Source organism: Sturnira hondurensis, unplaced genomic scaffold (assembly GCF_014824575.4).
Source record: "Sturnira hondurensis isolate 20B ecotype Veracruz unplaced genomic scaffold, ASM1482457v3 Scaffold0018725, whole genome shotgun sequence".
In the NCBI taxonomy this organism is placed as follows: Eukaryota; Metazoa; Chordata; class Mammalia; order Chiroptera; family Phyllostomidae; genus Sturnira; species Sturnira hondurensis.
In genome coordinates, this window is record NW_028091356.1 from 729,670 (window position 1) to 757,404 (window position 27,735).

The 27,735-nt window shown below is 56.1% G+C and overlaps 1 protein-coding gene across 5 annotated transcripts in view; it reads right to left on the reverse strand.

The window, feature by feature from the left end:
• SLC6A9 (solute carrier family 6 member 9) overlaps positions 1–27,735 on the reverse strand; it is a 47,218-nt gene that overhangs the window by 6,817 nt on the left and 12,666 nt on the right. The window contains exons 1-5 of one of the 5 annotated variants that reach the window (XM_037069577.1): positions 25,666–25,870; positions 19,791–19,906; positions 5,878–6,034; positions 5,173–5,304; positions 4,548–4,818 (exon numbers count right to left, since the gene is read on the reverse strand). In XM_037069577.1, coding sequence (XP_036925472.1) covers positions 4,548–4,818; positions 5,173–5,304; positions 5,878–6,034; positions 19,791–19,820 — 590 coding nt within the window. In that variant the 5' untranslated portion in view covers positions 19,821–19,906; positions 25,666–25,870. Of the gene's footprint in view, positions 1–4,547; positions 4,819–5,172; positions 5,305–5,877; positions 6,035–12,012; positions 12,150–19,790; positions 19,907–21,317; positions 21,417–25,392; positions 25,482–25,665; positions 25,871–27,735 lie in introns of those variants that run through there. The other 4 variants (XM_037069578.1, XM_037069579.1, XM_037069580.1 and 1 more) reach the window with 4 other exon arrangements.

The following is a 27,735-nucleotide window of genomic DNA, read 5'->3' on the forward strand; positions in this document are numbered from 1 at the left end:
AGGGCTCTATCTCGTGCACTGAACCACACCAGCTGTGCCCTTTCAGTCACCTGGACATTTCTGTGCACACGTGGGTGTGCGATCTGTGAAGTAACACAGGGCCCCGAGTCTAGAAAGGCCGAGTGCTCAGTTCAGTGCTCTGCCCCTGCTGTCTCGAAATTCTTAATGTGTTTGAATATGGGGCTTCATATTTTCGTTTTGCCCCGAGCCCACAAATGACGCAGCAGGCTTGTCAACATGGCTCCCTCCTTCCTCACTTCCTTCAGGTCTTTACCCAGGTGTCCTCTTTGCCAAGTGGCCTTTTCTAAATATGCTGCTTAAAACTGCAGCCCTGGCCTAGGCCCAGCTCTTCTTACTCCCTTCTTTGTTGTATTCTACTCTGCAGCCCGCAGCTCCATCTCTCACACTGAGTTTTACACATCCATGTCATTTGTCATCTGTCCACTGTGAAGGCAGGGCTTTTTGTCTTTGTTCCCGGACGTGTCCCCTGGTACCTAGCACGGCGCCTGGCACAGAGCAGGGCTCAGTAAATGTTTGTGGAATGAATGGACGAACATTGTAGTAAAAGAATTGGGTGGCAACAAGGGGAAATGCAGAGGGTGACTGCTGTGGTTGGTACAGTTGTCCAGGCTAAAAATGATGAGCAAAGACAAGCTATTGAGCCTCAGTTTCCTCATCTGTACAATGGGTACAATGTTGACACCCACCCAGAATAATTTCTAGATAAATTAAGGTAAATACAGGCTCCTTTTTTTCCCTCCTCTTATAATTATGTCTCAACATAGCTTATTCTTAGGTATTCTCACCTTTTCCCCCCTAAATCGGTTCTCAAACGTCATGGCAGCATTTCTAATACCTTGTGATGAGAAGTCACTCCCATACTTCATGGGACAATGTTGCCAGGCCCAGGATTTGATGCTTGGTTAGCCAGTCTGCCTGTTAGACTTATAAGCACTTTGGCCGACTTCCTCTCCACCTCAAGTCTTCCCCCAGGTCTCCCTTCACACAGTGACCTGCAGAGGGCGCTGCCCAACACTTCCCTCTCCTGCCCAAAGTCTACCACACCCCTGGTTCATTAAACCAGCATCAGGGCCAAGCCTGGGCCACCGCCCCTCCAGGCTCTGTGTTGATTGAGGAACCAAAGACAAAGGGGTGACAGAGGTTCAGGAGCTGTGGCATCACCAAGGAGGGGTTCCTGGTCCCCTTCAGCAGTGCTTTCCCATCTTTTTTTCTTCACGGCACATAGAGAAAAATATTTTTGGCTCACTGGGGTGAACAGACAAGTCACTCAAACTTGAAGGCAACTAGGCTGGGGACTCCGGGTTGCCTCAACCCTGCCGGACAAAGGGCACATCTGGATGAAGGGCTCTGCCCACCAGAAAAGCCAGGGGGCCCTTCTCTTCTGCTGCTAATACTCGGAGCCACTTCAAACACCAGTATGCAAAGTAAAGAACTGATTTCTTGTTCAAAAGATTTTTAAACCTTAATTATATATGTTAAACTGATAATGCTTTATACTACTTTTTATTACAATACTCGGGATTAAAGAAATTAGAAGGTTAACCTGGAAACCAAATAATGGGTTTGGTTTTCACTTTTATGGCACCATATTTAGTTTGGGTTTTTTTGTTTGTTTCTTTGTTTTGCTTTAGTGCTCTTGCAATCAAACACTTAATCTAACAACTCTTGGCATCCAACATAGGTACAAATTGTTTCTTAACACAGAAAATCTCTGGAATAATTCTGCGTTAGTTTTAGGTTTCCCGAACCACCTGGTAAACACCTTGAGAACAGGACATCCTAATTCATGTCTGTGCATCTCCAGCAGAGGCAGCCACTGTGCCTACTGAGCGCCTGTCCACTGCCCTTCGTGATTCACGCTGCGTCATCTCAGTCAGCTTCACAGCATCACGGTGGGTGCTGTGAGCGTCCCCAATTAATGAACGGACAGCTGAGGCTTAGAGAGGTTTGGTGACTTCCCGAAGCCACTTATCTGGTGAACAGCAGAGCCAGGGTTTAAATGAGGCCTATGTGACTCTAGAGCTGCCATGAAAACACTGGGACAGGCCACTGGGATCCGAGTCCCACTGGGTGTTGGGTGCCTGTGCTGGTCGCTGCAGGGAGCTGCAGGCAGGGAGGAGTCAGGCCAGCGCACAGAGGACTGTAAAACAGGACCAAGAAGTTGGTGAGGGAGGGAGCCCCGTGGACCGGAGGGTGAGCAGGAGGCTGACAGGGGCCCAGAAATCTGCCCTTGGGCTTCTCTCACTTCAGAGGAGTTGTTTAATCTTTCTTTGGACTTGCTTTCCTCCTTTGTAAAATGGGAGTATTTTCTAGTTTCTGCACAAGCTGGTTCATAGTGTTGTTGTGGGCCTCCAATGAGATCATGCAGTTTCCCAAGGGGCGTTGGAGAGGGTGGACCAAGAACACCTGTCCAGTGTCAATGGCCTAACTCCTGCCAGGCGCCAGGCACCGGGCACAGAGGAGCCCCATGGGGCTTGGAGTGCACGTCCTGACACAGCAGGGCTGCCTAGTTAGTTCCTTAACCTCTGACCTTTGGTCTCTGAGTCTGAAAAATTGGGATGGTGATATTATGAGATAATATGCCTGGCACATAGTAGATGCCCAAGACATGGGGGTGCTCACTCCTCCCCTCCTTTCCAAGCCAGCCTGGGCAGCCCGCCCAAGGGTAATTTTCCCAGTCTCTCCAGAAGGGGGCAGCAGGGAGACATCTTGCTGGACAGGACTCTTGCCTGCTGAGATAGCTGGGTGGGCAGGCCAGGCTCCAGCCCTGGCTGAGAAGTAGAGTTCAAACTGCCACCCTGTGGGCCCCCCACCCACGACCAGTTTTCTTCTTCCTCCCTGCTTGCACTGGATAAAGTCCCCAGAGCTTTGCCCTGGGTGGCCTTACCAGGCTGGGGATCCCTGGCAGACAGCCCCAAGGCGAGCTCTTCTGGAACATCCCAGGAGTTATGGGTGGGGCTTTGTGCATCTGGGAGCTGCTGGGGAGGTTCACCCCCAGTCTAGGACAGGTTGCCCAGCCCCCACCATGCCTCAAATGTGCTAGAATACATAAGTGGGTACTTCTTTGCTTAGTTTCCCCATCAGATGTGAGCTCCATGAGGGTGATGTCTGTGTGTCCTGCTGCCCTCTCTGTCTTCCCTCCGAGTGCAGTGCCTGGTTCCTGGGAGGTGCTCAGGAGATGACCTGTCCAGTGACTGAGTCTGCCTGCTGTCCACAGGGTGAGCCCTCCACCCTCCAGTGAACCTCTTAGCCTCTCTGAATGTCTGTGGCCCAGCACGGAGGCAGGCCTGGGGAAGCTGGGCCTGCAGTGCGGGAGCTCCGGCACTGGGCTTAGAGGAGATCAACCTGCTAGGACTTCAAGTGTCCCTGGGGTCTCGGCCATCTGTCCAAGGCTCTCATCACCTAGTACAGAAAGAAGCCTCAAGCCTTAGCCTTGCCTGGGCACCCCTGCACCATGTGACACCTACTGGTTTCTTCTAACACTCAGTGTGCCCCCTTCCCCACCTGCGCCTCCAGTTTGCTGTCTCTGGGCCTCTGTGTACCTACCTCCTCCTGTCTCTCACAATCCCTTCTCTCCCTCCCTCTTCTGAGAAGCCTTCTTATCCACCTCCTTTTGCCTCCAACCTCTTAGGACTGACTGCTACCCCTTGGGCCCCCACCATAGCCCAGTGCCTACCTGAGCCGAAGCACCTGCCCCTGCTGTGATTGGCTACCTGTCTCCCCGCTGGACAGGGAACTTCTCAGTGCAGGAGCCCTAGGCCATTCACTTCCACGGGCACACAGGGCCTGGCAGAGCCATGCAGTGAATGTTTGTGGAGTGAATGAACGAGGCTTACCCACCAGCCCCCAAAGCCCTCTCCCCAGGCGCTCCTCAACAGGACATGGGGATTTCCTCCAGGATCCGCACCCGGTGGGCTAAGTATTCCGGAACACCTCCAGCAGCAGCTGCCCTTCACCAGCTCTGAGACTCTGGTCTCGGCAGCCACAGAGCACAGCGGCAACAGGCTGTCTTTCCTAAGCACAGTGGGAGGATGAGGGCTCCAGCCTCGGGAACTTTCATGGCCCCTGTGTTCTGAATTAAGCATTAAATCTAAGTTCTCCGGGAAGGCCGGTGCTCCCTCCGAGGCCACCTTAAGACTCACATCCTTGGTATTCCCACCAGAATGAGTTCCTCTCAGTCTCGAGACTGGCCGCTGCTCCTCGGGGCCGCAGGGCCTCTGCTCATACTGTTCTCACCAGGAAGCCACCCCCCTTCCCCTGACAGCCCTCTGCAGACTTGCCTGACTGCTACATCCCAAGGACACCCCAAGCCACTGTCTCCCACCACTCTGGTGTGTCGGCCTGTTCTGAACAGGCTGTGAACTCCTTACACCTCTTTGTGCAGCTCCGCCACGCTCGGTGCCCGGCAGAGGGCTGCATGAGGCACAGGCACCCCCCGAGTCTGCAGACTATTGCCTGATGGTGAAAGGGAGGGTTAGGGTTGGCACCGGGTATGCCCCTCAGCTCAGGTCCGACGGGGGCCTCACCTCCAGTACTCCTCGCTGGGGCTGGTCCTCTGGAGGGTGCGGTTGAGCAGGTGGGAGGCGTTGCTGGGCAAGGCGGCAGACTGCGAGCCGTTGGTGAGGTTGGAGGCGTCCAGCACGCCGGCACAGTCCGGGGAGTTCCAGGGGTTGTTGCAGTAGGCCCAGGGCAGCACGTGAGTCATGGAGGAGAAGAAGTAGTAGAAGGCGATGCAGATGACCACGTTGTAGTAGATGCCAATGTACGTAGACACCACCATCATGCCATAGCCCACACCTGGGGGGCAAGGACAGCAGTAGCCTCACACATCTCACGGAAGGGGGCGGGCTTAATTTCAAAGGGCCCAAGGGGCAGACTTTCGCAGAAGGCCACAGAAGGGACAGGTCAAGGCCTTGGCAAGGGCAGGCAGCAGGTGAAGAGGTTTTGTGTATCCACATGGTAGGAGGGAAGGGTGGAGGCCAAGCAAACACGTACCCCAGCATGTGTCCATGGCCTTGGCCATTGATGTGAGGCGTGGGTCAGCACCAGGGCTCCAGTGGGGCTGACAGTGTTTGTACAGACGGGTGAGCCTGCACAGCCCCCAAAGGCCCCTGTGTGTGCATGAGTGTGTGTACTTTGCCCAGTCCTCACCTTTGAACATGGGGCTGATCCTCCAGACCCCCAAGCAGCCCTGACTTGCAAACTGGCCAAAGGAGAGCTCCATGAAGAAGAGAGGGATTCCGCAGAATATCAGCATGATGAAGTAGGGGAACATGAAGGCACCTGGCGGGCAGGGAGAGGGCCGGCTCAGGGGCAGCCAGGTGGGGATCCCTCCCTCTCCCTGCTCCGAATGGAACAGCCGGACTTTGATGATTGACTAGGACCCAAGGAGGGTGAGCATGCACGGAGCGAGGGCCTGGGTCTGAGGTACACTTCCCACAGCCTGTCTTTGTTCTTGACAGAGGTCCCAGAAAGTCTGCTCTGAGCAGAACCCAAGCCCCAGAGCCACCATGTTTTGGTGGGATTCAATGAATTAGTTACTGAAACCCTCAAATGTCCCTGAACTATTTGGGGGGGGGGCTATTGAAAAACAGGGGACAGAAGACAGTTACTGGTAACTTGGGAGGCTGGGGTACTTTTTTCCACCTCTCTTCACCGTGAGGGAGCAGGGTGGCAGGGCCAGGGGTGGCCTGTGCCTTAGGCAAAGGGCATCTAAGCCAGGGACGGGGCCAAAGGAGATCAGGACCGGAGGCCAGCCGGTCTGGAGTGAAGTCTGTGCCAGGGAGGGGCTGACTCGGGCCCTGATGGGTGGGCTCTATCCAAGTGGGTAGTCCCTGCCCTGTGCCCACTGGGTACCTCCCCCGTTGCGGTAGCAGAGGTATGGGAAGCGCCAGACATTGCCCAGGCCCACGGCATAGCCCACGCTCGTCAGTACAAACTCGATCTGGTTGCCCCAGTTGCCCCGTTTCAGGTTCTGGTCCCTCTTGGTGGCCTCGCTGGGCACAGCACCATTCTGTGGGGACAGGAAAGAAGCTACCGTCAGCAAGGCATTCGTGCTTCCATGCCTGGTGCTCTGTTCCTACCCCGCGGGGACACCATGGACCCTGCAGGCTCCCACCCCCCACACTGGGCTTCCCCTCTGCTGGCAAGAGCCACAGGCAGGCCTGGCAGAAGAGGGGAGCAGGCGGAGCGGCTGCCAGAGGGCATCCAGTGGGGCCACCCGTACCAGCCCCCGGGCACCCCATGCTGGGGTCCCCAGTTTGCCTGAGGAGCTACTTTCAACATCTGACAGGTGAGACCCTGAGAGGGAGCTGGAGTGGAGAGCACCCCAGCCCCAGACCCTCCAAAACCACCCCGTTCCCCTCTGGGTGAGGATCTGGGAATAGCTGAGCTTCATACCAAGCAGCCAAGTCAGGCTGGGCACAAAGGGGCCTGTGTCCAGACAGCACCCCCCAGCCCGTCGCCACTGCATTGCCAGGCTGAGCACGGCGCCCATGACAGGCGGCTGCCGAGGAGGAAGGGATGCTGGGCCCCTCCCCCAGCTGAAGTCTTTTTCCTGGGTGGGCAGGGTGGAGGGTGAGGACAGAGGGGAGCAACTGCGCTGGGCCAGACCTGGGGAGGGCATTCCGGGACTCGGGATGGGACAGCCGGTGGAGCCCTCTGTACTGCCTGTGGCTGGGGAAGAGCCCTGGGGAAGCTGGCCTGGCCATGTGCTGGGGGAGGAGACCAGAGTGGTAGGCACCATGCCAGACTTGGAGGACAGGCTCTGCTAGGGGAAACAGAGGGCATGACTCTGGGAAAGGGTCTCTGAGCTGAGAGGGGGAAGCTGCGGAGGGCGCAGCTGGTCAGGGGCCGCTGATGAGGGGACCTGCCCCAAGGGAAGGACGCCACACCTGCCTGGGGAGCTAGCGGCAGGCCTGGGCTGGGTGGCCCGAGGCCTCACTGAGGGTGGGCCCTTCGGGAGCCTGGCCCCCACAGCTGGAACTGGCTGAGCAAGACCCTTTCCAAATGTGAATGTGCCCTCCCTGCCATGCCCCTCCCACTGCCCAGGTAAACGGGAGATCAAGCCGCCTTGAGCCAGAGCCTGAGGAGTTAGAGGGGTCTCAGTGACAGACATAGGGACCCCGAGAGTCACCAGCAGAGAAGCACAGACTCCTTGAGTGACAGAGACAGCCTTGCAGAGATGGGCTGTTCTGAGAGAAACAGGCAGGAGTGAATGTAGAACACCCAGGATCAGAGACAGAGCAGCGTGGCCTCTGAGAAAAACCAGCAGTGACACTGACCCTTAGCTGGAAAGAGACATATTCAAGGACGACTGTCATGCTGGCCAATAAACAAAGAGGCCTGGTGCTCTGAACCGCTGTCGGACCCTGACACCAACTGACAAACGCAGAGAGAGGGATGGTTTCGTGTGGACCGGGGCCTTCCGGAAAGGCACCGGGCGGGGCCCCAGCTGGGCGCCCCTTGCTCCCGCACTGGACACATCTGGTCCCTCTAGGCTTGTGCACCATGGGCACTAGAACACAGGCCCACCTGTGGAGCACCTGCCCTGTGTGCTGATCCAGCACTGTCCCCAGCAGAGACGCTGACCCTCACGCCCTTTTGGGAGGCTTGGGGCACAGCCCTAGGAACTGTGGGGTCTCCAAGAAGTAGCCAGAGCAACTGGCAGGCTGACAGAGCCCGTGTTCATTCATTCATCGATTCATTCATGCAACCAGGGAGGTATACTAGTATCTGCTGGGTGCCAGGCCTGGACCAGGCACTAGGAATTCACCAGTAAACAGTTACGCCACCCACTCCGAGCTAGAATCTAGTGAGGAATGAGCCATCGATGAAATATGCAAATACGTAATTTTTATATGCAACTCCAACCTGGCCACAGTGGGAAGTTTCCCAAGTTACAGGAGTATGAAGGAGGACAGGGGCTGAGGTGGGGGCAGGGTGAGGCCAGGGACGGCCACCCTGAGGCGGCAGCTGGAAGGCCCGCTTGGCTGTGGGAGAAGGTGGCTTGCAGCCCAAGTGTGCCCTCTGTGACAGACAGGCCCCTAAGCCTGTCACCACCTCCCAGGGCCTCCTTTGGGACAGGCCTGGCAATACCACAGGGTCAGGGAGGCATTTTTTCAGAGGGTGTGAGGCCTGCTTGGGGTAGTTTGTCCACCCCAAAACAAATCCCAGCCAAACAGGGCTCCTATACACTGACGCTACAATAACAGCTTCATTCTGTCCAAGGCATGTTTACTCAGGGTCACAATGGGGGATTGTGGCAGCTGCAGGGTGCATGGGTGGGGTCACCGAGCAGCGGTCAAGGCTGTAAGAGAGACAACCGAGGGCCCAGGATGGCCTCATGGGCAGGGCAAGGGCAAGGCCCTGGCAGACTGCGAGTTACTCAAGGCTTGAAGCCTGAGGCCTCTGCCAGCCCCAGCCCCCACCACCAAGTGCGGAAGGAGCGGACTTGACTCTCTGTGGCCTGTTCCTCCCCTGGCATGGAGGGGACTGTGAGGGCGATGATGCCCCCAGCCACGTGCCTCGGGCAGCCACCCAATGGAGCCCTCAAGAGCCAGTGCACCCAGCTAATGAGCAGCCCAGCGCTGAGCATGCACTGACCAGTTGAGCTGTGCCAGGTGGCCCTCAGGGAGGCCGGAGCCCCTAGGACAGGGGCCTGGGTCTAGGGGTGGGGGTGGCACTCTGGCGGGAAGTGTCCCACAATAGGGGTCTGCTGTGCAGAAGGAGCTGGAGGTCCGTGAAACGACACGCAGCGAGTGGTTGTAAGAAGCTCCCAGCAGAAGCAGCACCAAGTCTGTCCTCCCCCCCGGGCCTCGGCAGCTGTGGCTGTGACACCCGGCCATGGGAGTGTCGCCCACAGGGAGGCCTCTGACTTCAGTTCCAGCACAAGCCACGGGCAGTGTTCAGGTGTCTCGGCTGGTGAGGGCTTAGTCCTCAGTGGAGGACAGAGCAGGTCCACCTTCCTCCAAGAACACAGGAGGAAAGGACCTCTAAAAGGCACTGGGCTGGGGGCGGGGCGTGGTTCCCAGAACTCCCCTTCCCTTCCTTCTCCAGACCCTGCTCTGGGGCCTTCCTGCCACCTCCTTCCCTGGTAGCAAGTGCATGGCTGGTGAGCCTTTTTCATTTTTACCTCCTTGTATAATCTCCCCAATCTAAACCTCTCATTTTTTCATCTGCTGGGTAGAAGGCTGTGTCACTGCTATTTACCGTCACTGAAGTGCCTGTGGTCTCTGAAGTGGCCCACGAAAGGACACTTCTGTGCTCGTGGTCTGGCCCAGACTGGGGGCCTGGCTGCCTGACCTGGCTCTGCGCCACCCACTGGCTGGGCGCCAGGCCCCTCCTGCCCCGTCACCTGTCTCCCCTGCCCACCCATCACTGCTCTGCCTTCCCCTCTTGCTTATATCTTGGTGGTAAATTAAACCCTAGGTGTTTGGGGGCCCTCTGAGTGAGCCCTTTTCCCCCTCGGGGTTCTTGGACAGCCCCCACCTTCACACCTGACTCCCCTAGCATTGGCCTAGTGAGTGATCTCCAGAACAGGGACTCCCTGGCCTTAGAACTGAGCTCCCCCAAGCCAGGCAGAATGTAGGCTTTGGTGCTCTTTCTAAAATGACCTGCACCATACGTGTGTGTGTGCGCGCGCACACACACACACACACACACACACACACACACCCCAGACCCTCAGATGCCCCTTCGCCAGAGAAACAGTCACCAAGGCAGAAGTGTCCTTTCCTGCTCAGGACTTGTGACTCGTTGGGCTAACAACCACCCACCCCGACCAGGCACTTACATAAGTCCTTCCCTTAGCCCTCTGCCCCAAATATTCACTGCTCCAGATGAGCTTCTGGGATTAAGCCTGTTCAGCTTAGAGGGCAGAATCCGGATCTCCCACTATGTCCGAGGCTCGGCAGGGCAAGACCCTGTACTGGGGTTAGAACCCCGGCATTCTGCAGCCTGCTGCCCAGTGACCCTGGACAAGTCATTTCCGCTCCCAGCACCTCAGCATCCTTATCTATGAAATCGGGGCGCAGGGAGAGACTAGGCAACCTCAGTAGACCTAGTATTGTGCAGCTCTGACTTGCCTGGAATTTTGCTATTTCTGACTCTTTCCTGTGTTTTCCATTAGTTCCCACTAGCTTTCTTGACGACTTTCAAAAATGTTATTGCTTTTCTTTCCAATTATAAAAGTATTATAAGCTTATCACACACACACACACACGAATTGGACACTACAGAAAAGCTTAAAAGAGGAAGCAGTTGCAAAGCCTGGTCTCAGAGGGGACCACCACGTCCACAGGATGGACCCCTCCTCTCTCCACAGACAACTCAGAGAGAACCCCAGTTTCCACCCTGGGCTGCAGCTCTGCTCTGGCTCCTGACTCCTGCCCTGCTACAGGAGTGTCCACTGGATATTTTTGTGAATTGTGAGCTCCCTCCTCCTGCTCTCGGTGGACACTGAGGAATCCTGGAACTGCCTGGCTGGGCGGGCCCCCTGGGACCCAGCGGGCTGCTTGCTTGGGATTCTGCAGCCCCAGTATTTGCTCATGGGGTGAAGTCCATCCAAGACAAACTTTATGGAGGAGAAGGGCAAGACCCTACATCCCAGACTGACCTTGAGCCAAATCCAGATCACTGGCAACCTTCTCTGAGCCCCAGGGGGAAGTTTAAGTGGAACAGACATTACGGTAATTTGCGGCTGCCTCAGGAGAACCCGCGACCTCCTCACACCCCTCAGTTCTTACTCCCCAAGTTCTCGCCCATCAGTCCAGGGGCCCAGCTTGCCTGTGGGTAGTGCCTGTCCTGCAATGACGGGACCTACCATCCTTCATCCGGCCTCTCTTATTCAGACATGGGAAGGAGTCGGGGTCACAGCTGGAGGGGCAGGACTGTGGAAAAATGTACCTCAGGCCCAGTCGGTGCCCAGGGGTGATTAGTGCCTCCTGCCTCAAGGAAACCCTCTGAGTGACCTCTGGGCACCTACCAGGGGTGCAGGCCCTCATGTAACAGGTGAGAGAGGCAAGGCCATGCCTTGTGCCATTTCACCCGGAATCATGACCAGCAGAGAGAGACCTGCCGGTTTTGCGAAGAGTAGACTGAAGACACACCCCCGAGGCATGCCAGGCTCCACTCCAGGCCTTGGGGAACAGGAATGGGGGACACTGGGGGGCCCTACCTCTGCCTTAGAGAACTGGGGCAGCTGTGTGCAGTCTCCACCCCAGTTGGTTGGCAGTGGGCTGGCACTATGGACAGTGGGATCTTTGGGCAGCTCTGCATAATGCTTCTCCCCAAACTAACCCACATGTCTCCAGAGGACATTCCTTCTCTTGCCTTCTGAAGGTCAAGTTAGGGTGCCCTACAGGTGGAGGGTGGCTTTCCTGGTCCTCTCATCCTTGCTGTCAGCAGCCCTGTAGTGCCTGACAGCCCTGCCCATCCCTAGCTTCCAGGGATAGCGGCACACCAGCACCCACCCGACCCGGGCATTTGCCCTGGACACTAGTGAGCGTCCCATGGGGTCTCTCTCCTTCCAGCTGAGAGTCTCGCTGGGTCCCCTTCCCCCACCCTCACCGCTGAGTCCATGTACCATGTCCCCCTGCTCCCTCACCCACTCTCCCCATAGGAGTAAGTGCCGTGGCAGACAATGGGGCTGTATTGATTAGTACAATTCCTGGGCACCTCCGGTCTGTCTCCCCGGGAGCTAGGACAATGCAGCTTTGATACACAGAGCAGATTCTCAGCAGGTCCTTGGGCTGGGGGGGCCTTCACGCCCCCACCCTCCTCCCCCATGCCCCCACCACACAGCTAACTCTTCCTGCGCTCCTTCGCACAGTCGCAACTTTCTGGGTCACTTTGGCTGGTGTCTGTCTCACTGGCTGGCTGTGCCTGCCCCTCCCTGGCACAGATCATTCAACCCCTCTCCCCACCCCCAGCCCAGCCTCCCAGACTGCCTGGCACCAGGGAGAGGGCTCAACCTTCTGGAAGGTGACTGACCTGCTCTGGGGAGGAGGGGGCCGCAGGTCCACCAGCTGCAGCCATCCCAGGTGAGCACTCCGAGAGGAGAGCTTCCACCGCTCAGTCGCACCTCTGCCAGCTCCAGAGGACACTGCCGCATCCCCTGCCTCTCCCACTGCCGGCTGGGCAGCGGCAATTACTTTCACCTCATCTCCTCCCGAAGCTCTGCCTACCCCCTTCGCGGGCCCTCCCCCTCCGGCCAGTCCCCATGCAGCCCAGCGAGGGTGCTCCAGAGCCAGAGTGAGGCATGGGGTTTGCTGTGTTTTTCCCTTGTTTCCAGCAAGTTACTGGAACAACCACAACACACACACAGCCATAGAATGAGGCGGAGTGAGCTCAGGAGGGAGAGAGAGGACGGTTGACTCCCCTCCCCCAGCTGGGCCTTGGGGCCTGGCATTTGGTGGGCTCCTGTTAGGGCGGTCGGGTGCCACTGGGTGCTACAGACGGTAAAGGGACAAGAAGAAGTGGGGTGCAGCCCACAGGGCATTGCCAAAGCATCCAGGCTTCTTAGAATGGGCTGGGGGATGTTGGGCCCTGGGGCTGCCTCCCTGACCCAGACTTAGGGGGTCCCCAACCGGGCAAAAGGACGGGGCGCCCCAGTAGGAGAATGTGATGACAGTGTGAGGAAGCTGTGCCCTAGTCAGCTGCACTTTCACGGGAGAAAGGGAGCATTAGCCAAGAGGATGGTCACTACAGAGTCCAGACAAAGGGGGCCTCAGGAGAAGGACCCGTGGGGATTCGTCCTGGTCCTGCATCGCCTGGCACCTGGGGCACTGCTCTGGGAGTGTGCGCTGTGGGCTGGGCACCATCCGCAGGAGCGACCCTGACTGGTGCAGGATGTGACGCAGACCCACCCTGTCCCTCTCCTCTGAGGCCACACTCACTAGGTCAGTCCCAGCTGATGGTGAGACGCCATGCGCCAGTGGCCAGGAAGTGGGTGTGGGTGCCCTGGGCCTGGAAAGGCATGGCTCTTTCTGGAAACTGATGGGCTGGCCAAGGGCCTGACCCATGGCAGGATCTTAAGAAACACCCAGCAGATGGAAGCGTGTCTGAGTTCCAATGTAAAGAACAGCTTTCCTGTGAGTTGGGTTAGGGTGCTGACTCCGAAGGGCACACAGCAGGCTGCCACTGAAGTAAAAAGGGCAAACCTCTGCAGTCAGATAGGCCTGGGTTTGAACCCCGATTCTGCCATAGATAACCTTGGGAAAGCCACCAAACGCGTCTGGTCTCCGTGTCTTCATCTCTGAAATGGGAATATCAAAGCCCTGGCCGGGTAGCTCAGCAGCAGTCCCCAACCTTTGGGGCAGCAGGGACCGTTTTCGTGGAAGACGGTTTTTCCATGGACGTAGCAGGGGCAGGAGGTGGGTTCAGGAGGTAACTCGAGTGAAGTTCTGCTCATTCGCCCGCCGCTCACCTCCCGCTGTGTGGCGCGGTTCCTAAGTGGCCGAGACCCACCAGTCCCAGGGCTCCGAGGCTGTGGTTTAATCCCCGGTCAGGGCACATAGGAGAAGCAACCAAGGCATAGATAAGTAGAACAACAAATCGATATTTCTCTCTTCCTTTCCCTCTCTCTCTCAAATCAAACAATTGAAAAAATAGATAAATAAATGCAATGGGGATAATGCCCACTCACTGTCGAAGCCAGTGAGCTCACAAGTGCTCCTGTGAGCCTGGCGCCGTCCAAACACTCTGCCCACACAGTGTCCGGCAGAGGTGAGGCCTGCGTGGGTGCAGCTGGGAGAGGAATAATGTGGGTGTGATCATTTATTGTTTTAATTTGAACATTTCACCTAAAATGTCATAGGGTATGAGTGTGATAGTGTTTTGTTACAGAATGACATGCTTATGCTTTTGTAACAAAAGATTGTGTAATAAAACAGGGGCATTATTTGTGCCAAACCCTGTGTATCAACCCATTTATTTAGTCCTCCCAACAATCCTTCGAGATAGGTATGCTTTTACTCCTGTTTGGGGGAGAAGATGGACACTGGCCTAGGCCCAGGCGAGCACTCTAAGAACGGCCCCGGACCCCACTGACTCGGCCAGTCTCTGGGCCGGCCTCACGCAGCCAGTCCCCCAGACATGCCCCGCTGACTTCCTGCAGACCCAGACTGAGGGCCAAAGCCCTGGCTGGGCCACTAGCTTCAGGAAGGCCCAGTCACCCATGATGCCCAAATGCTCACTTCCACCCAGGGTGGGCTCTGGGCTCTGGCTGCCCTGGCCTGGGCCAGGTGCCCAGAACAGGCAGCCCTGGCTGGATGGCTTTCTCTGGCTCTGGCCATGGGACAGGAGGCAGCAGCAGCCCAGCTGGGCCCTGGCCGTAATGAGGCCTCATTAGTGGGATCCAGCTGCTCCAGCCCCACTTAGGGAGGCCAGCCCCCCAGCCCCCATCTCTGACTTTTCTTAATAAGAGCAGGCACACATCCAGAGGGGTGAGGAGTCTAGGGGCTTTGTTGTACCCTGTGACTCTGAGGGACGGTCCTGCTGAGCTGGGACTGGGGCATGTTGGGGATGGGAGGGGGGGGTGTGGGGAAGCTACATGAGGGGATGCGTGGGCACAGGATGGAGTAGGTGGTTTCTGGGGAGGGTGGCGAGGGGAAGGAGACCAAGGGGAAGGGATGGCAGGATCCCAGCATCCCAGAGAGGGATGTTGGGCCTTATCCTTTGGATCTAGATATTATCCATGTCCTTGGGGAGGCGGGAGCTGCACGTCTAGGATCATCTAGTTGATCATCTACGCTGTCCTGGCGAGGAGAGCACCTCCTTGATGCTAGTCCTTATATAAAGAAAGCACCCACGACGGGCCATGACCTATGTTAGCCAGGTGCCCACCATGAGCCAAGTCCAATGCTGGAAAAATACAGTGTGCCAGGTCTGTGCTAGGAAAGCACTCACTGTGCGCCAGGACCTGTGTTGAGAGAATGTTCACTGTCTGTCAGCCCCATGCCAGTGAGCCCTTTTGGCTTGCTAATTCCTGCACTAGGTGAGTGCTTGCCACATGCTGGGACTCATGCTAGGTGCATGCCCAGAAGGCGACAGGCCTTTTACCAAGGGAGTGGCAATGTGTGCCGAGCCTATGCTACTTGAGGACTTGCCACATGCTAGGACTTGGGCTGTGAGAACGTGTTGTGTGCCAGGCCCTGGGACGGATGCTGCAGACAAGAGGCATCCAAACCCTCATGTCTAGGCAGAACAGAACAGGTTGGGGTGGGGCAGCCCCAGGTAACGTGAGGTGCTTGCAAAGCCTTCTGGGATAATTTAGATGCTCCAGCACCCAGGGCCCTAGCCCAGGTGATTCTGATCTTATTCACTACAAATCTTCCCAGTGAGAAGCGACCAGTGAGTTCTGGGGAGGGAATGATGAAGCTTACCAAGGCCTAAGACACCGTATGAGTAAGGAACGGACATGAGGTGGGGATGGAGACTGAGTCAACTAGCTTGTGAGCTTGGTGTGAGGCCACAGGGTTATGGCTGACCCTGTGAGGCTCTTCTGTCTTGGCCTCCTCCCCTCCAGCTCGCTGTTCTCTAAGCTCCAGGCAGCACCCCCACACATGTACAGAGGTATGAGGTATCCCTGGAAGGACCACCCCACCCCACCCCAATGCCCCTAAGCATCCCAGCTGCTCCCAGGCTTGGAGGCACCCTGGCCAGCTGGGGTTTTGCACGGCCCTGTCCTAGGAGCTGCTGAGGCGTGAGGGAGGCAGCTGAGCTGGCCTGGCAGAAACCATCTGGGCTGGGAGTGGGGGGAGGGACACGTGCAGCAGGCATGTGGGCCTGGGCACGTGCTGGGAAGTGGCTTGCTCCTCCGTGGGGCACCTGCCACATGAAGAGCCGGGCAGAAGCTACAAGGATGACATAGGATGTCTGTGGATGCTGAAGAGACCCAGGGGTCCCATGTCCTCACACCCAAACCTAGGGCAAAGGGGGAAGGAAGTGAAGACACTGCCCTCACAGTGAGGCCCACTCCCTGCATACCGGGGCACATCTGGCAACAGAACCCACCAACCTGGGATGGTCCATGTGCCCCTGGCTCATACGCATGGCTCTCAGCATCCTGTGTCCTGCCCTATCATGGCATCCAGAGAAGCGGCACATCTGAAAGGAGCATGTGTCCTTAGCCATGTGTCCTTAGGGGAACATAGCACATGACAAAGTGCCAGCTCAGCTACCTAGGTTAGCTAGGACAGATGGCACTCCTCAAAGGCTGTATCCTAGAGACAAGCACTGAATGGAGGAGGCTTGAGTTCCAAAGTGAGGCCCGAAAATAGCAGAATAGTGTGGCCCAAGGTCATCAGCAAAACTGAAAAAGAGGCAGGAATAGATTCTCAGCGACCATGGGGATGCCCAGGGGACAGATGCTATGAGCCTAAAATGAAGCAGCAGCGGGCAGAAGCCAAAGGGCAGAGGGCACGAGGAAACCAAGCCCCGGCTATCTTTAGGCACATCATGGTGCTGGGAACAGAGTCCCAGAGCAGCATTCTCTTCCACAGACAAGCTAGCCCGCAGCTCTGGGACACTCTGCTCCGGCAGGGGCTCTGGGAGATTCGGATTCATGCTCCCTACGGCCCCTGTGGGGCCCCTGCCTCTCCTGCCCGATTGCCTCAGTCCTTTCAGGGTCATTCCCCCCCGGGAAAGAAGGACAGCCAGGGAGTATGCAGAGGGTTTCTTAAGTTTTATGGGGTTCAGAATCTTCAAGTAGGAAAGGGCAGAGCCACACCCCCCTTCCTAGACAAGCCCATGGCAATTCCAAGACTTCTCTAGGAAAGCAGAGGCCTTTTGGGTTCTATCACAACACCCACTCCCAGTAAGTGTTCGGGTCACGAGACTGCCACCTCTGCCTTGTTCTGAGCACCCAGAGTTCAGGAGGCCTCAGGAATACCTTCAGAAGCTTGGTTCATTCAGACTTGTTCCAGCCAGGAGGGGGCCAGACCCGAGCAGGCCCGAGGGACACAGTGGAGGGCCTCTGAGCCTGTGGACAAAAAAGGGACCCCACACGAAACCTGACAAGCTCAGGGGAGGCCCACACGGAGGGCTCTGTCATGGGGGAAAAAATAGGTTCTTCTTGACAACACGGTAAAGAATTACAGATCAGAAAGTCTACGAACATAAGCAGGGTTTCTTGGTGATATCTTCTCACGGAAGAGAATGGGCCTTGCTGAGGTGGTGGTAAAAGGCAAGAGCATCAGGTCCTGACCTGGCTGGTGTAGCTCAGTGGATTGAGCGCGGGCCTGCGAACCAGCGGATCGTGGTTCGATTCCCAGTCAGGGTACATGCCTGGGTTGCAGGCTGGTTCCCTGCAGGCCAACTCCCAGCAGGGGATGCACGAAAGGCAACCATACGTTGATGTTTCTCTCCCTCTCCTCCCCTCTAAAGATAAATAAATAAATAAATAAATAAAATCTTTAAAAAAAAAAAGAGCATCAGGTCCTTTGTCTTGAGGACGTATATAATTGGCGGGAAGGGGGTGAAGAAGTTACATATTGATTGGTGGGTAAAGGTTGTCCAGATTCCCCTGGGGGACATGACTACTCACACATAGGTATGTGTGGGGGTCTCTGTTAGTCCGAATCCTTATCTTGCTCCACACCCCACTTGTTCATCTTGTCATAAAACAGATCCATGACAAAAGGCAGTTAATTAAAGTTGAGGCAGTTACCTAAAATTATTTATGGGCTCTTTCTGTAAACCTTAGGGAATCCCTCAAAAAGGAGACAGTAACCAGAGATAAGCAATTAACCAAAGTTGTTTTATGGGCTTCTTCATTGGGCACTTCCTCTCCCCCCTTCTAGACCTTGGGATGAATACAGTTTCAAAGGCTCCCTATCACAGATAGTGAAAACAATGTATAGAATTTCAAGGTGTTAACATGGCATTTCTTGCAGTGTTTGGAACACCTGGCAATCTCTTTGGGCCAGGCTCAGGACTGCCGAGTTAGTGGGTAAGACAGGTCTCCTTCCTCCTCCCTGCCTCAGTTAACCATCTATCTGACCTAGCAGCTTGAAAAACACCAAGATCGCAGCCCTGGCTGGCGCAGCTCAGTGGATTGAGCACAGTGGATTGAGTGTGGGCCTGTGAACCAGAGGATCGAGGTTCGATTCCCAGTCAGGGCACATGCCTGGGTTGCAGGCCTGTTCCCAGGAGAGTATAGATGAGAGGCAACCATACATTGATATTTCTCTGCCTCTCCCCTTCCCTTCCCCTCTAAAGATAAATAAATTTTAAAAATCTTAAAAAAAAAAAAAGAAAAACACCAAGATCGAAAGAAAGTGGGTAGTCACTTCCTGGGTCGGTAGCTTCCTTGACAAAGGTCAATCTTGACCTTAAGTGAGTTTATCTATTGTCATTTTGCAGCGAAGCTAACACACCTTTGAAATGCTAATCTCCTTTTCAGGAGGACTCAGGGCACCACCATCCTACCACAGCACACAACCGCAAGATGGACTGACCGCTCACTGTGATCTCGTTCCCACATACATGTCTCTGTGCTGTGAATGTGAATGATCCTGTACCCGCCAACTCCATCTCACTCTGCAGTCTCAGAGATGGCCCTGCTTTGGTTTCCTCCAGCCTCCCTCATCCACCACCAAGCGAATTTCATGTCACCTCCCCCTTACACCTCTTCTGTTGGCTGTAATGTCCAAAATAAGCTACAAAACTGCCATTCTCCACAGAGCATCTCTCCATCCGTTGAGATTTTGCTTCCTGGCAATTGTCATCAGTTTGGTTCAAATAAACTCTGAAAAATTCCCTAGAGGCTTGGACGTTTCTTGCGACGACACCACCTGGCTAACCTGTAAACCGTTTCTTTGAACCAAGTCGTCTGAGTCCTAGCAATCCTTGTTTTGGGAGGACGCTGCAGAGACCCTAGGCCAACTGATGCTTGAGTGAATGAGAAAGGTGGCCAAAGGAACTGATGTGGGAAAAGGAGGCACCAAGGGAGGGCCTCGCTCGGAGACCGGCTTCCTCCCCTGATGTGCCCCAGTCCAGCTCGTCCCCGAGGCAAGATCCCAGGAGAGAAGGTACAAGCACTGCCCTTGGGGCAGGATCTGGCGCCTGCTCCCTGCTTCCTGCTGCCTGGGCCGCCCCTACCGGGTCCGGCAGTGTGAGCGGAAGCCCCCCCCAAGCCCTGCTCTGGCCTTTGCTTTTCAAAGCACCCACCACCTCTCTGTGCTCCGAGGCATTGGGCAAAGGAAGGGCCCTGGCTTGGGGAAGGGGGAGCGGCAGGTTTTCTGAGAGGCCCCAGGAGAGGATTTAAACAAAATGTGCTTTGTTACTTTTCAGGCAGCAAGTACAGGAAAAACAGCCAGGGTCAGAGGACCCCTTGATGAGCTCCTACTGAGCTCCCGGGGGTGGGGGGGGGGCAGGCAGAGCTAGCGGGGTGGAAAGGGGGAGGGGAGGTGTCTCAGCCCCAGTACAGCCCCAGGGGTTCTGCTGTCCTCCCAACAGGAGGGGCTGTAGCCTTCTCTCCAGGGTGTCTCTTGTGACTGGGGGAGAAGTGGGCCTCCTGCCTCCAGTGGGCTCTGGGGCGGAATCTGCCCTTCCGTGGGTCCAGAGCTGTAGCGCCATCGAACCAGCCAGGTGAGGGCCTGCCTGCCTGGGCCTGGAAACCCCTAGCACTCAGGAGCCCAGGCAGTGCCAGACTCAGGGACCCACGGAACCTCCTCCGCTCTCCCGTCCTAGGGCAAGCGGCTGGCTGAAAGGCCCAGAGGGGGCAGTGCTCATGCCCCCCCCCCCTGCAGTCTGGTCCCTGTACTCACCAGCATCCCTTTGGCACCTTTTCCCACCATGGTGGCAGTGGGCTGGGGGCTCTGGAGTCCCAGGCCACAATCACAGGCTCTGCTTCCAGCACCTTTCAGGCCACAGACCTCAAGAGCTGCGGAGAGAGTGGAGAGCAGGGTGAGGATCCAGCCCGGGCAGGCAGAGGTAAGGCGAGTGCGGCCCTCGGGCTCTCCGGAACAGGCAGTGCAGGGCCCGGGACACCGGCTGGCAGCCCTCACTTCCCTCCCACCTTGGCCCGCTCTGCGGGGGCAGTTGTCATCTTGCCCCTTTCCCGATGACCCTGGATCAGCCCCTCGCTAGCTCTCCTGCTGACCCTTCCCCTGCAGTCCTTGGTCTCCAGCCTTCGTGTCCCGGGGGACAAAGATCTATTTTTGACTCTCCAGATGCCCGATTTTATAAAAGATTTTAAAAAAAGAATACAAAACTGGACGTGGTCCAATTGTTTCATCGTCTGTGTGAATGGCTTCAACCTTTCCCCTGAAGAGCGGTTGGCTTGGATCCCCCACCCACCCCACCCAGGCAGCCAGGATGGTCCTTCCTCATCCCGGTGCCACTCAGCGCGGGTTCCAGGGCAACTGGGCTTGTTATGTCACTAACTGGGACCACAGGCTCTGGACATGCCAGGCACACCATGTGCGGGCACGTTTCCTTGCCCTGGTTCAGGCTGCCTCCTGCCCACAACACCTTCCCAATACCAGGTGGAGTCCGCAAGTCCCTTAAGACCGTGCATACAAGTTGCCTCTTCTCTGTAGCCACTCCCTCACCAGAATGAACAAATCGCTTCCTCTTTTTTGTTTTGTACAGATGTCTACTCGTGTCCTTACTGACTCATATTAGACTAATTTGCTTTCAAGTCTGTCAACCATGAGTCCGTTGGTCCCCTGAGGGCTCAGATCTGTGTTTTATTTACTCCTCGGTGCCCAACACGTAGCACAGTGCTCAGCTTGCAGGCAGTGTAGGCTGCATTGAAGGGAAGTGAGTAAGGCTGAGGCCCTGGAGTGAAGGTCAACCGAGATCGTATAGGATGCACATGAGAGGCAATGTGGGGCTGGCGAGCTGGGGGGGCAGCAGGCAAGGCCAGGCAGGTGTATCCAGGTGTAATGTCAGATGCAGATGGTAGAGGGCGGTTTCTGACAGGCCACAGCAGAGGAATCAACCTTCGGGGAGACTCAAAGAATTCTCTCATAGAAGGAAAAACCTGGGTCAGACGGACAAGGACGTTCAACCTCCATAGGGCCTGGTCTCAGGGAGGACTGGGCTCAGCCTCTGGGGACTGTTCCACCCTCCCTCATAGCAAACTCTGTTCCAAAGGCTGTTCTGTGCCATTCCTGCCCCACCCACGGCCACCTGGCAATGGCACCTCTCACCCACAGGCCCAGGAAGTCCTTGGAAGGCTAAAGAGTGTGTGAGTGGGGGCGGGGCAGACTCTTTGCCTATGCAAATCAGCCTTGGCCCTGCCCACCAGGTCTCCCGCATAGCCTGCTGCAGGTGGGGATGTGACTTACAACCATTTCCCTTTTGTCAATCAGCCATGCTGACCCCCCTGCCTCTCACTGTGTCCACCTAAAGAGGCCCCTGCTCACAGCTTTGGTTTTCTGGGGGCAGTCAGGAGAGGGGTGCCATGCTCCCTTAAAATCACACCCTTGCCCTCCTCACTCACCACACCCTTCCCTCCAAGCTGTAAGCTCTAGATTTGACTTTCCCAAAGCTGTCTTTCTCCAGCTAACAAATAATAATGACAGTGATGACAGTAATAACAGAAGATGGCAATAAGAACCACCTCATGGATTAGGAATTATGCCTTCTGGTCAGGTGAGTAATTGAGGACACCATGCACTGGAACTTAGGGCTGTTCTCACTCAGGATGCCCCAGAACACTGAATGCAAACACAGCCCCTGCCCTTGGGTGCTCACAGACTCCTGTGGAAAAGGTGGCTTGGTGGCTGCTCTACAACAGATTTGCTGCTTCTCTAGCCTCTGCCATTTGTGTCACGTGGCCCCAGCCACCCGTGCAAAAAGAACTGAGTGCCACAACCTGCCAGGCCCTCTTCTAGGTGTCGGAGATGCATGTCACCCAGGCACCAGGCGGGCCCCTGACCCACCACTGACAAGAAGTTCAGCATGTGATGAAGAGCTTGGGCTCTGGCACCTGGAAGCCCTGGGCTGGGATTCCGGCTCTGCCATTCACTAGGTTATGTGATGTCAAGCAAGTTACTTAACCCCTCTGAGCCTCAGTGTTGTCTGTCTGGAAGATGGGGCTATAATCCTTTGTAAATTCGGAAGTTTCTGCTTTGTTTTTCACTTGACTACAAGGCCTCCACACTTTCCCCCCCTCCAATTCATTAATCTTCCCAAAGTCCCAAAGCTTTGATTTCCTCCAGTAGTCCTCCACAGCCGGCAGGATACGGCCTAAACTGTTTATCAGGCATTTGAGGTTGGCCACAGTTCATTTACCCCACAAATATTTATTTTAGGTTTCCTCTGGGCTAGACCTGTGCAAGCACCAAGAACCCATGGGTTTCTGCCTCCCTGCAGCCTACGGGGTGAGGGGAATGAGCAAAACTGGTGTCTCAAATGTATGTAATTAAACACTGAGATAAAGGGTGTGAAGGAGAAAGATCCTTAAAGGGTGGGGGGCTGACCTCCTGTCTGAGTCACGGAGGGCTTTCCTGAGAAAATGACATTTGAGAATCAGAGGGAGTTAATTCGGCAAAGTGGCAATAGTGAAGGAGGAAGAGGAAGATTTAAGCAAATGAAATAACATAGGAAAGACCATAAGGCTGTGGCTCAGAGAGCCAGGGAGAAAGTGACCAAACATGAAGGGAGACGGAGGAGCAGAGCCGGGCTTCTGGGGCTTGGGTTTTTGTCTGAGGCTGACGGCGCGTATTGAAGGCTTTAAAGCAGAGTTGTAATTGATGAGGAGCAATTGGCGGAATGTGCATTTGGAAAACATCACCCTAGATGCAGTGTGCAGAAAGAGAAGAGAGGAAATCAACTAGGAGTAGGCCAGGCCAGAGATGAGGGGGCTTGGTTAGAAAGGTGATGATGAGGTGGGGAAAGGTGTACAGATTTGAGAAAAATATGTAAGATAACATTGGTAGGAGTTAGTGATGAATTGGACTTTGGGAGTGAGGAGTAAGGAAAGGTTTTTGGCTTCTGCTGGTGCAACAGGAGAAAGCCAGCGCCAGCCTGAGAGACAGGAATGCTGCTGGTTTGAAATGGGGAGAGGATGGGCTGAGTTGGGCAAGTTGGGTTTGAGTTGCCTGTGAGCCACCCAAGGGTGGGTGGTGACAGGGTAGTCACAGGACCCGCCCACCTTTAGTCTCACTGCTCAGTCTTTCCTCCTCCCGAAAGGGGACTGTCAGGTCAGTCAATTTTAAGGGTCCATCTGGGCCAAGCCCCTGGAGTCCTCCCTAGGGATGAACAGGGGTCAGGCTCTTCCCATGTCTTCAAGGACCTCTCATGTTTAAGAAGAAGATGGAGGAAGTATAATTTCCATTCAACGTGATGGAGGGAGTGCAGGGGCTGTGGGCGCAGGGAGAAGACCTTGGTCTGCATTGAGCCCAGATTGGTTACCCAGGGCCACCTGTAGCCACGTGGGACTACTCATCATTCCCAGAGGGTTCTTGCTTCCACCCTTTTGCTCATGTGGTTCCCTCTTTCCTGAGCGTCCTTGTCTCCATTTCCATCTGTATATATCCTATCCATCTTCAAAATGTCCCAGTGCCTTTATCTTCAAGGAGCCTTTTTTTCTGCCTCCCAGTTGCAATCTTTCCACTGTACCTCCAAAGCACACTGTGTATATCTGTTTAGCACTCTGNTGGTCTGCATTGAGCCCAGATTGGTTACCCAGGGCCACCTGTAGCCACGTGAGACTACTCGTCATTCCCAGAGGGTTCTTGCTTCCACCCTTTTGCTCATGTGGTTCCCTTTCCTGAGCGTCCTTGTCTCCATTTCCATCTGTATATATCCTATCCATCTTCAAAATGTCCCAGTGCCTTTATCTTCAAGGAGCCTTTTTTTCTGCCTCCCAGTTGCAATCTTTCCACTGTACCTCCAAAGCACACTGTGTATATCTGTTTAGCACTCTGGTCACACGTTGTTGAGGCACAGTTGCGAGTGTCCAAATCTGGTGCCCCAGCAACCAGAGAGATCTCCCAGGCATTGGTGTGATTCTTCTGTGTCCCTAGGGTTGGGCACTGATTGGTATCGCCGCGGTCGCAGTATAGGCCGAGTAAGGGGCGTTTTCTCTGCAGTCCTTGTAAATATTTGGGCATGCTCAGTGTCGCCTATTATTCCCTTTCTAGAACCAGTCCCCTCACCCACTACACTCTCCAGCCTTCTGTTGGTCCCTCACTTCGGGAGTCTTTAATATCTCAGGTCCTTCTCTCTTCCACACCTTGACCCCCAACCTTTACCTTCTAACAGCCACAGCAGCATCAGGCTGGTTTCAGCAAAGAAATAGACTCAGGCTTTGTGTGGGAGCTATCAGAGAGCCAGGGACTAGGTGACCAACCAGGAGGTGTGGCCTGCAGAGAGCAGGCCCGAAAGGAGGTGTGGCCTGCAGTGAGCAGGCCCGAAAGGAGGAGCGGCTCCTTTAAGAAGCGGCCCATCGGCTGAGCGGAGGCCCCCAGCCAGCAGGCTGGGGTGCGGTCGCTTTTGGCGCTGCGGCAACACCCAGAGCACCCCTATTCCTCGAAGCGTGGCGCGTCTGCTCTAATCGGGGTGAGAGGTTGGGGGTGGGGGACGTTACATCAGCTACTACGTGTGGGCTGCTCAGCTGCTGTGGAGGCCGCGGTCCCGCCCCCGCCCCCTGCGGTGGAAAAGTACCGGGGTGCCCAGGTACCCGCCCCCTCGCCCCGCCCCCGGGCTGGCTCCAGCACCCTCCCGGCCCTCAGGGTAAAACCCCCTCCTGTCTGGCCCGGGCCCCTGGCCCCGTCTCTTCACCCTCCCGGCCTTGGCTTCGGGGTGCGGGGTGCCGGTTGGGGTGGGCGCCTCTGGCTGCTAGGCCCTTGCCTTCACCTGTGGCCGCCCGGGCGCGCCCTACAAGCACCCAGAATGAAGGTTGGAACGGGGAAGGCACAGATTCTTCCCAGGTTGGCAGTCCGCAAAGAACTCCACGGCTGTAGTCTTTTTTCCAAGGCCATGGCCAAGAGTCGCGGACAAAGAGCCAGAGGGCGCCGGACTCTCTGGCATGGCTTTCTGGGACTGGCGAGCGCGCGGGAACCGGCACGGGGCTAGCGTTTGGGCCGGCAGATAGGGAGACGAGCGGGCTGGAGAGGCTAGATAGGCAGCCAGGGTGGCCGGCAGTGCGAAGAGAAGCGGGAGCTACCACGCTGGGCGCAAACACGGTCCGTCGGTTCCCGGCCCCGGTAGAACCCCAGCGCACAGACCTACTGGCGCCCAGACAAACCGCGACACACTCTGGTTCCAGCGTTCCCCGCACAACCCTGCGCCCGCCACCCCCCCGATCAAACGGGCGTCCGCACGCAGCGCCCCCACTCCGGGAGCGGCCCCCCTCCTTTCCTGCCTGCTGTGGCTCCTTGGTGACAGCGGTGACACCCAGACGCGCACACCTACCCCGACCTTAGCAGCGAGACAGACATTCCCGTGCGTGCACCCACACTCTTAGCCACAGATGCCTGCATGCATGCGCGATCTCTCCCTCTCTCTCCCCTCCTCTCTCTTTCTCTCTCTCTCTCTCTCTCTCACACACACACACACGCGCGCGCGCGCGCGCACACACACACACTGGTCCTGGGGCTCAATCCCGAGGAGCCATCAAACACCCCGGCCGACAGCAGGACTAGCAAAGGTGCGGGCTGCAGCGCCCCCTTCCCCCAGCCCCCTTACCATGCTGCAACCCCTGGCCCAGGCGTGCTGGGTCCGCACCGCGGTGCGCCCAGGTGGCTTTCTTAAAGGGAAAGTTGCATCAGCTTCCCGAGGCTTAGTGCCGCCCAGAGTCCGCCCGCCCCGCGGCGCTGCTCTCGGCTCCTCTAGAGCTTGTTGTGTTTTGGTTTCGGGGAGGCGGGGACCAAGAGTTTGGTGAAAGTTTGGAGAATGGGGAAGGCTTGAGAGACCTTGCCAAGTCCCTCCCCTCCCTGAACAGCTCCCCTGGCTGCCCAACCCTCCCTCCCCCATCGCCCTCCCCGGGCATCCCCACCCTTCCTGGCCGACTTCTCAGGCTCCTCCTCCCAGGGAATAAAATTACAAGTCGCTCCAGCTTTCAAATGATTGATCCCCTCTAACCCCTGGGAGGGGGCCCCACAAAGGAGCCCCCTACTCCGTCCCTGCCTCTCTGCCCTCCAGCTGGGGCCCTTGGAGAAAGCAGATGTCGTCTCCTCCGGGCTAGGCTGGAATGAAGCCAGAAGGCCTGGGGCACTTCGGGGGGCTGGGGCTGAAGTTAGCCTGCCAGCCCCCAGCCTTCTGCGCCTGCGTTCCCCCTAGAGAGAAGTGAGAGCAAATTCCATTCCCTTTGGAGCAGCGCCGCTAGGCACTGTGGGCACAGCTGGGTAAGGCCTGGGTCCCACTAGGAACTGGAGGTTTGGGAGTAACCTTTTCTCCAGGGACCCTCCTTTGACCACCGGCTTGGTCAATCCTCCTCTGGCCATTGTGTTACATGGGCTGCAGACACAAACCTGGGCCCCTTCTTCCCTCCCTGGGGAGACAGACCAGGGTTCTAATACCAGCTAAAGAAGACTTTGCCAAAAGGAGCTTTGGTGAGCCTCAGTTTCCTCCCCGGAGAAATGGAGAGGACAAGCTAAGGAAATGCAGATACTTACATGTGATACTTACATTGCTGCAGGCTGCCTCTGGGAGAAATGCTTGGCATTGATAGAATGGGGCTCCCCCATTTGCTTACCCTCCAGTTTTCAGGGAGGGTAAGGGCTAGTCAGAACAAACACTGTTGTCCCTTCCTGAGGGGCACCTGCTTGGGAAGGAACCACCTGGGGACATAGGCTCCCCTCTGTACCCTGAGTCTGTTCCTCAGTTATCTGGCCAGAAAACACATTTTATTTGTTCCCTGGGGAAAACCAGCCTTCAAGAAGATGTGACACACCCTGCCTGGGCGTCCTGCAAACCCAAACACTGCTGGTTCAATTCCCTGTCAGGGCATATGCCTCGGTTTTGGACCATGTCCGCAGCTTGGGGTGTGTGAGAAGCAACAGGTCCCTGTTTGTCTTGCAATGAATGTTTCTTTTCTCTTCTTTCTCCTCCCCTTTCTCTCTCTCTAGAAATAAGTTAATAAAGTAGTAAAGAAGAAGAAGAAGCTGTGAAGGTTTGCATGAGATCAGTTGACGAGGGAGATCCCCTTTATTAATTTACAGTCTGAGGCACTGAGGACGATAGCTGGCGTCAGGCACAGACCATACACTGTGCACAACACCAACGTCCCCAGGGCCCTACTATTTAGAATTGACAGCCTATTCATGTCGGAGCCTTGATCAGATCTGGGAAGACAGGCTGGTCCCATCAGCAAGATTTCCATTTTCACTGTCCCCAAACCTAGTATGCATAGCGTGTTTGGGATTTATCATCTCCTATGAATGAATCACAGGTGCTGTGTGTATGTGTGTGCCCAAGCAGCCTTCTGTGTCTGTGGGTCTGTGTGGGCGGATCTTATGGCAGAGTGACTGTGTGCACACCACAGCAGTTCTGTGTGGTGGTGTGTGTTGTGCCCCGCTCTGGGGACTGGGCAGATTTGATCTGACCCCTCCTTGCCTCTCCTGCCAGGACGTAAATTCAGCTTCTGATCTCTCCTTCCCTCCTGAGTCTTGACCAAAAGGGCTACCACACAGGAAGGCAGGGAAGAAGCTGTTGGAAGAAGCTCCCACTTAGGGGAGTGGGGACAAGGGAGAATGTGAGGGGGGATGATGGCTTCCTTCCCCCTTGACTGGCGGCAGGAGGGGAGGTGGCGAGAAG